The 8171-nt window shown below is 35.4% G+C and overlaps 1 protein-coding gene across 2 annotated transcripts; it reads left to right on the top strand.

Annotated features, from left to right (window-relative positions):
• On the top strand, nt 6468-8171 carry LOC107638350 (pentatricopeptide repeat-containing protein At1g63130, mitochondrial-like). Of its 2 annotated transcripts, none has more exons than XM_016341585.2 (2): nt 6468-7694; nt 7793-8171. In XM_016341585.2, coding segments are annotated over exons 1-2 (1137 nt in total). In that variant the 5' UTR covers nt 6468-6558; the 3' UTR covers nt 7794-8171. The 2 variants fall into 2 exon arrangements, with proteins under 2 accessions (XP_016197071.1, XP_016197070.1); XM_016341584.2 differs by having other exon boundaries at nt 6470-7694; nt 7785-8171.

Below are 8171 nucleotides of genomic sequence, written 5' to 3'. Positions count from 1 at the left end.
GAGTGTAGCTGTCAAACTTAGGTGTAAGCTTGAATGATCTTTGGTCTGTTCTGTTGGTTTGATGCTTATTTCATTTCTCATCTTCTCTGTTCGAGGTAGGCTTTTCTGCTTTTCGCAGCACTCGGAGTTCTTCAATCTCGATTTAGGTTGTTGCTTTTTCTCAGATTTCGGCTAGAATTTTTGGTTTTGTTATAACTATGGTCTCCTGAAACTTCTCAGGACGGAGGCCACTTTTTAAGGCATGAAGGTGGACTTATGGGTTTAGGTTGGGTTTGTCCGTGGTTGCTTCAGCAAATCTGGTCATGTAGTCCTTCAGGCTTTCGTGCGTCCCTTGTTTTATAGTGCTCAGGTAGTCAGAGTTGTGCACATATATTTTGGAGGCAGCAAAATGGTTGATGAACTGGTCGGCCAATTCATCGAAGCTGGAAATGGAGCCTTCAGGGAGGTTGGAGAACCAAATCAAGGCGGCTCCATCTAGGAAGGTAGGAAAGGTGCGGCACAAAATTGGGTCGGATTCCTTGTTCATGAACATCATCGTATAAAACTTGGTAACATGATATTTGGATCTCCTATTCCCACATAGGGTTTTAGGGCGTCATTGGTAGGGTAAAATTTTTGGGCATTTGAAAGCTCATAATCTCCTTCGAAAAGGGGTTAGTTCTTTTGGTGATTGTTTTCGGGGGAGTGGGTATGGTGTGCTTAGCCTCCAACGTGTGCTTATCATGGTCGTCCTTGTTTTCAGCATCCTTATGCTCTCCTCCCTTGCTCTGACTGTGTTGCTTCTGGCGTAAGAGCTCGGCCATTCTTAGGTTCTCTGCTTTGAGGGATTCATTAATGGCCAATAGCTCGGCCGAGTTAGGGTTTGAGGGAGCGTGGCTATGTTCGTCTGCCATATGTTATGACCTGCAAAAAAAGGAGAAAGCACATAAAGTATTTTTCAAAGGTTGTGGGGTTAGAAAATCGACGGCCTCACGGTGGGCGCCAAATGTTCCTGTGTGAATAAATATCTCCGAGGTATAGCTCGCTCCACTGTTACTTCGAACTTGCTTTCCTTAGAGTGAGAGGGAGGAACGTCGTCTTCTTGCTAGGGAGGCGGCGTTGGGCACCTGAAAAGGGACTCCAACGCTCAAGTAAGTAAGAGTGTGAGAGTATTCAGAGTAAAATTAGAATGAATTGCGTACCTGTGACTTAGTTGGTCACCATTATATATTGAATTTCTCTATGGCAGTTATTCGTATCTTTGTTACTGGTTTGACGGAGTCTTTTGATAATGCTCCGATTTTTAGGATTTCATTTAGTTGGAAAGATTTTCGAGAAGGTTATCTCCTGGAATCCGGTTCTGAGGTTGTTGTGGTGGGCCAGTGTTTAAGTAACGGATCAGGTGGCATTATAAATTTTCTTTTTTTTACAAAAAGGTATTCCATATTTCCATCAATTAATTTATTTAATTATTTGAATTTACTACAAATCATTAAATATTTTAATTATAAAGTAACGGTTAAATGTAATTAATATTTATAATAATAATAATTTTTAATTATAAATATTCAAATTGCCTATTGTTATGATATACTTACATATATAATCAACGACACTCTTATTACTATTAGACTACTACTTCATCATCTCATAATTTCTTACACGAATTGTCAAAAATCTCTTAAGCCACTTTGTACTTTAATTTGGCACAAGATCAAAATTATAATATAGAACATCATTCAACAAACAAGTCAATATTTGTATTTGCTTTAAAAATTTGTTTAATCCTATATGTACAAAATAATCAAATACAATAATACGAAAAAAATAACGAAAAATTGCATATAATGAACTTTTTTTTATTATGTGATTGTGCAAAAAAATACAATTTATTTACAAATCCAATCCAATACTTATTCTTCACTCGTTATACTATACACTTGCTTATTTTTTTATTAAGAGAAAAAAGAAAACATAGAGGGGGGAATCGTTTGCACTCTAGATTTGTATATACATAGACAAAAAGTTACTAAAACAATAATTATGACATTCTACGAGTACAAAAATGTAATCATACAATATTAGATTGGATTTTATATTTCTTGAAGGATGCACAACAACGAATCAAGCAAGAGTTTACCAAAAATAAAAAATAAAAACACCTCTAACTGTCATAAAATTATATTTTTAAAAATTTAAGTTGTTACTAATAACAAAATAATAACAAAAAAATAATAAATTTTAATAATTTCATAACATTTTTTATTCAAAAATATTTACCTGACATCTTTTAGTTTATAGTCAATATATAAATATCAAAACATTGCATGCACATGTAGCAAACAAAACCACAAATCCTCTAAGGAGTAGTTTGTTGTTGGCCATTTCTCCCTCAGATAAATTCTTATTACTTACTCAACCAATTTGAATTCAAACATGGTGACACCAGAAAAAAAGAACTTCTCAACAGTCTTAAATGTCAGGACCATACAGTCATCACTGTTAGGAACCGAAACCATAATTTTATGTCACAGATTTGGAACAGACTAATCGATTTGGGACAAAATTATTCCTCTTTTGTTAGCTGAAAATTACAGTATAGTTTTGTTTGATTGGCCCTTTTCTGGAGCTATTGAAGATAAGAGCCTCTATGAACACTCCAAATACACATCCTTCTTTGAATCTTTGAGCAAATTTTGTTAAGTCACAATTCAGCCTTTTAATCATACCATTTAATCTTTCATTTTCAGCAATTAACTCTTGACAAGAATTCATAATGTGCTTTCCTTTTATTTTTTCAAGTTCAGATTTTAGGAATCTGTTTTCTTCAATAATGTCCAAAACACATTCAGTTTCCCTCACTTTTTCTTTTAAAAAATCATTTTCAGCTTTTAACACATCTTTTTCAGATCTGTATTTATTGTACTTATCTAGCAGTTTTGAGGTGTTTAGAGTAAGATCATCAATTATAGCATGTAAATCATCTATAGACAAGTCATAGAATTTTACCTCATCAAGATGATTATTTCCAGCCATGAAGCAGGTTTTATCTTCACCTTCAGAATCTTCTTCCTCATTGGAGTCATTCTCTAGATCCTCCCAAGCTGCCATGAGCACTCTCTTCTTTTCTTTCTTCCCTTTGTCCTCCTTTTTGAGCTTCATACATTTTAGCTTGAAATGTCTATCCTCCTTACAATGATGACACGTCACTTTGCTCAAGTTCATCTTATGTTCCTTTGAACTTGAACCCTTGTACTTGCCCTTGTTTTTCATCATCCTTCTAAATCTCCTAACAAAAAACATAAGCTCATCATTTAAAATACCATCACTAGACTCACTCTCTTTTGATTCTATTTTTGACTTGAGGGCTATTTCCTTTTTCTTTGAGTCTGGGTTTGCGTGTGTGGTTTCATAGGCAATGAGTTTTCCTCTCAGCTCATCATAGGTTATAGGGCTTAGGTTGTTACTCTCGGCTAGGAAAGTGGCAGTGGTTTCCCATTCTTTTGTGAGGCTTCTAAGGAGTTTTCTCACTAGGGTTTGTTCTGAGTAGTTTGTACCCATAGCATCAAGGTTGTTGATTATGATTGAGAATCTCTCAAACACTTCATCAATACTTTCTCCATCCTTCATGTTAAACATCTCGTACTCTTTTCGCAGCATATCAATCATTGTTTCTTTGACCTGTTTAGTGCTTTCGTGTGTAACCTGGAGTTTTTCCCATATTTTTTTGCCTGTCTTGCATCTAGACACCTTTCGGTACTCTTCAAAGCTGATAGCACAGTGAAAGAGGTTGATGGCTTTAGCATTCAGCTCCATTTTCTTCTTGTCGTCCTCATTCCATTCAGCTTCTTCTTTTGAAGTCACCACTCCATCCGCACTTGTTTTTGTTGAAATCTTGGAACCGCTTACAACAATCTTCCATATGTTGTAGTCAATGGATTAGATGAAGATCCTCATCCTCTCTTTCCAGTAGGCATAGTTCTTCCTGTTGAAGAATGGAGGCCTATTGTTTGACTAGCCTTCAGTTAAAGTGTAGGCAACCGTGGTTGTGCCCAAGTTATTCGCCATTAGACCTTTGCTCCAAGCGGTGAAGCTTGTTTCTTGAGACCAAGGCTCATGATACCAATTGAAGGTTGTAGAAGGCTTAGAGAAGGGGGGTTGAATCTATGACCTTCTTTTTAGTAACTAAATTAGCCCTTTAAAACAAACTTTCAATTCTGATTCTGTTTGAACTCAGCAGCAAAAATTTATGAGACAATTTCGTTTTGTCTCATGAATATCAGAAAATAGAACAGAGCAGAGAAGAGAGAAGCTGACACCATCATATATCATGGTTCGGTTGCCCTTGTGCAATGCAACCTACGTCTAGTCTCCTTGTGGTGGAATTTCCACTATATTTAAAGTATTACATAAACCAATTCCACAGGATTGACCCAATCCTTTCACACTCAAGTTCTAATCTAACTTGACTTGGTTATGCTAATACCTAACTCTTCCTCTTAGTGCTAACCCAACTAAGAAAGGGGTACCTCACAAGTACAAGATACAAGACACTGACTCAACCTAAAGAAATCTGAAATAACTCTAGACTTTTCACTCATGTGTATCTCTCTGCCTTTTCTCTCTTAGGCTCTTTCAATGACTCTCTCATTTCAGCCTTTTACCTCAAGAAATTACAGAAAGATAAACATTGAAAAGAAAATTACAATCAGTAAAACATGAAGGAGATTGACTCTTCAACAGCCTCTATGCTATGTGATAAACCAGATTTGCTAGCCTCTGATTCAGTTCTTCGTTCTGGCAGAATGCTCCTTTGACTAGGAAGTACTGTCCAAGTAGATGAACTTCTTCAGAGAGCTCTTCTCAGAACATACACCTCAAGAACACTGGTTATCTCTTTTTGTCCTTCAGAATGATGAGAAATCTTCTTTTGTATCTCCTTGCATGTTGCTGGGTTGTTCTCTCCTAGGTCAACCCTTGAGCTGTGTGCCTCACCAACTCACTTTTTTCACTGTCTTCCATTTTTCCTCACATTAGGAACTTTCGTTCTGACCTCCTTTGTTGACCGAAAGCCGCAAGACATCATAAATAAATGTTTCCAATGGTAGAACCCTATCTCAACCATTGAAAGCCAACTTGGCCCCCAAGACACACTTGCGACCGTAGATGCACAACAGTGAAGAGTAGAGATCATCTTTCCCATGTAACCCAGAATGGATAGGCAGAACGTTGAAGATGAAGAGAAGAAGATATGATGCATGTATAAGGAAATGAAATCACCTTTTAGCTTCTGACTTCTTGATGCAGTTTGATGTGGGTGATTAGACTTCAACATTTTGCTTAACCTTCTCTTTCTTGCTTCTTTGATGAACAACTTAAGGACTAAGCTTTCTCTTTCTCTTTCTGAGTTATGACTGAGACAGGAAAAAGTGAACGTTGCTATGAAAGAAGCAACTTGGAGGGATTTACTTGCTAACGGGCTTGGATCGGATATCCATCAAGCAACCCGTTTGATTTCTTTGGCTTAGCTGGTTTCATTGCCTTGAATCCTTTTAGGTTGTTCAATGATTTATAGTCCACCAGCCTTGTTTCTTATTTTCCATCCAGTTGGACTGCTGTTGTATTGATTTTTGGCCTGCATCACTAAACCAAAATAATCAAAGACTAATTGGGTAATTAGCCCAATAATCTAATATTTGTCATCATCAATTATGTTAGTTAATTTCTTAACTCAACACAACCAATCGATTAAATTGTGAGATCTCATATTGCTTTGAAGCCTTCAATCGATTGGGTAACATGAACAAGCGGTTGAATTAGAAAAAACTCACATTCTAAGCATCGTTCAATGGATTGTGTCGATTGATATTTGAGAAAACCATGCTATCGTCTAACATTCAATCGATTGTTTTGGGAAACCTGAATTCCAATCGATTGAACTATGGGAAACCTGAAATTTAATCAATTGTTTTGTGAATTCAATCGATTAATTTTCTAAGAAACACGATTTCACAACCCTATATGGATGTAATCGTTCAAAGATAAAATTTTAATAGAAGATCAATAGAAGATCAAATTCGTTATTGTTTTTGTTTTTTATTATTAATAAATATGATAGATGAATGATAAAATAATAATTTATAAAATAAAAAATAGATGTTATAATACTTACCCCTAAATAATATATAAAAGATTAATTTATAATTAAAATTAGATAAAAACTATTTAACGTACGAGTTATGCTAAGTAATCAATGACTTTCTTAAACAACATGAACAACCACCAATTAAATAAAAACACACTATACCTCCAAATTATCCACCTAAATTTTAATATTAGAATAACTATCCGCTCACATAGTAAAATGAACATCCAATATATTTATTGTTCACATTATTTAATATTTTTATTGTTTACTTATATTTTTCCTTCACGTTATTAAAAAACTTAAAAAATATATTTTGTAATGAGACCATTAAATAGTCCAAACCGTTCTAGAACCATCAAATCCGGAGACACCCAAACCTAGGTTGCTACTTTCTTCCTTCAATTTCTGCGTTTTATCGAAACGTAGGCACAATGAGAATCACAAGGTACGCCGCCAATCTCCATTCCGCATTCCTTCTTCGTTTGTTTCCCTCTGTTCCTTTGAGGCTTTATGCTCATTCTCCTTTCCCAATTGCTCTTAACAATAATAATACTAACAATAATAACAATGTTGATTATGCTGTTGCCTCTTTCATTACCCTTCTCAATAATCGTGATGCACCCTCCCAAGTTGAATTCGATCAGATTTTAGGGTCTCTTGTTAAGATCAATCAATACCACACTGCTGTTTCGCTCTTTGCACAAATGGATTTTAGGGGAATCAGTCCTTCTTTGATCAATTGTTTCTGCCACTTGGGTCTGATGGATTCTGCTTTCTCTGCATTAGCCAAGAATATCAAGTTGGGTCATCAATTAGACGTCTTTACTTACAATGCTTTAATTGATGGATACTTTCTAATCAATAGAGTGAATGAGGCAGCAAAGATGTTTGACAGCACGATCAAAGCAGGTTTGGCACCCGATGTTCACAGTTATAGCATTATGATTAATGGTTATTGCAAGAACAAAATGGTGGACCAAGCAATCACTTTCTTTAAAGAAAGCGAAAGTTTTGTTCCTAATATTGGAATTTATACCCTTATTGATAGATTATGCAAATCAGGGAGAATATCATGTGTACAGAATATTCTTGATGAAATGCATGAAAGTGAACAGCCCCCTAAGTTAGTCGGTTATTGCATATTGTTAGATGCTTTATGCAAAATCCAACATCTTGATGAGGCAATTGCACTATTTCACAACATTATTCACAAAGGGTTTCGTCCAAATGCGTACATGTGCAGTATTCTTTTGAATGGATTGTGCAAATGTGGAAGAGTAAGGACTGCAAGAGAGCTTTTTGAGCATCTTTTGGCCAACAACTATTGTCTAGATGTTGTGAACTTTAATATTATGATGAGTGGATTTGTTAACGAGGGGCTGATTGATGAAGCAATAGACTTATTTTTAAAGATGAAAGGACATGGTTGCCTTCCAAATACTGAAACTTATTCTCTATTTTATGAAGCATTTCGTCAATTTTCTGCTAGAAATAAGCATATGCTTGCAGTAACCAAATCAAAAGAAAAAAAGATCTTTGAAAAGATCGGAAAGGATCCAAGAATATGGTGAGATGAGTTGTTTCAAAGTTAATTGAAATAGAATACATTATACATCCATTCACTTACTAAAATTTTTTTGTTCTCTTTTCTATTTAGGATTCCAGACTTAACTGTGTGGTGAGATTCTTTCTTGAAAGACGGCTACATGCTCCTGGAACCAAAATATCTCCATTGTTGCGTAAAATCCTCAATTTTCCATATCCTTAGGTTCATAAGGATAAGGATGGTTTGTTAATTTGATATTGACTACTATGGTATTCACTGAAGAGCTGAGTGACACATGAATGCTTGCTTGGAAGCTATCTATTTCTTGAGTTTCATTGTTTCAATGATGTTATTTCCCTTCTATTGAGGATTAAAACAAAATCATAAATCTTTTGTTGTGTAATAGATGACGCTTTCTTTCTATTTGAAGAAGTGAAATTACCTGCCCTTTGTAATCATTCCTAATTTAGTACCGATCCATCTATGCTGGTATTTTTA

The sequence above is a fragment of the Arachis ipaensis genome, chromosome B04 (assembly GCF_000816755.2).
Source record: "Arachis ipaensis cultivar K30076 chromosome B04, Araip1.1, whole genome shotgun sequence".
NCBI classification, from domain to species: domain Eukaryota; kingdom Viridiplantae; phylum Streptophyta; class Magnoliopsida; order Fabales; family Fabaceae; genus Arachis; species Arachis ipaensis.
This window is presented reverse-complemented; position numbering and strand designations above follow the sequence as displayed.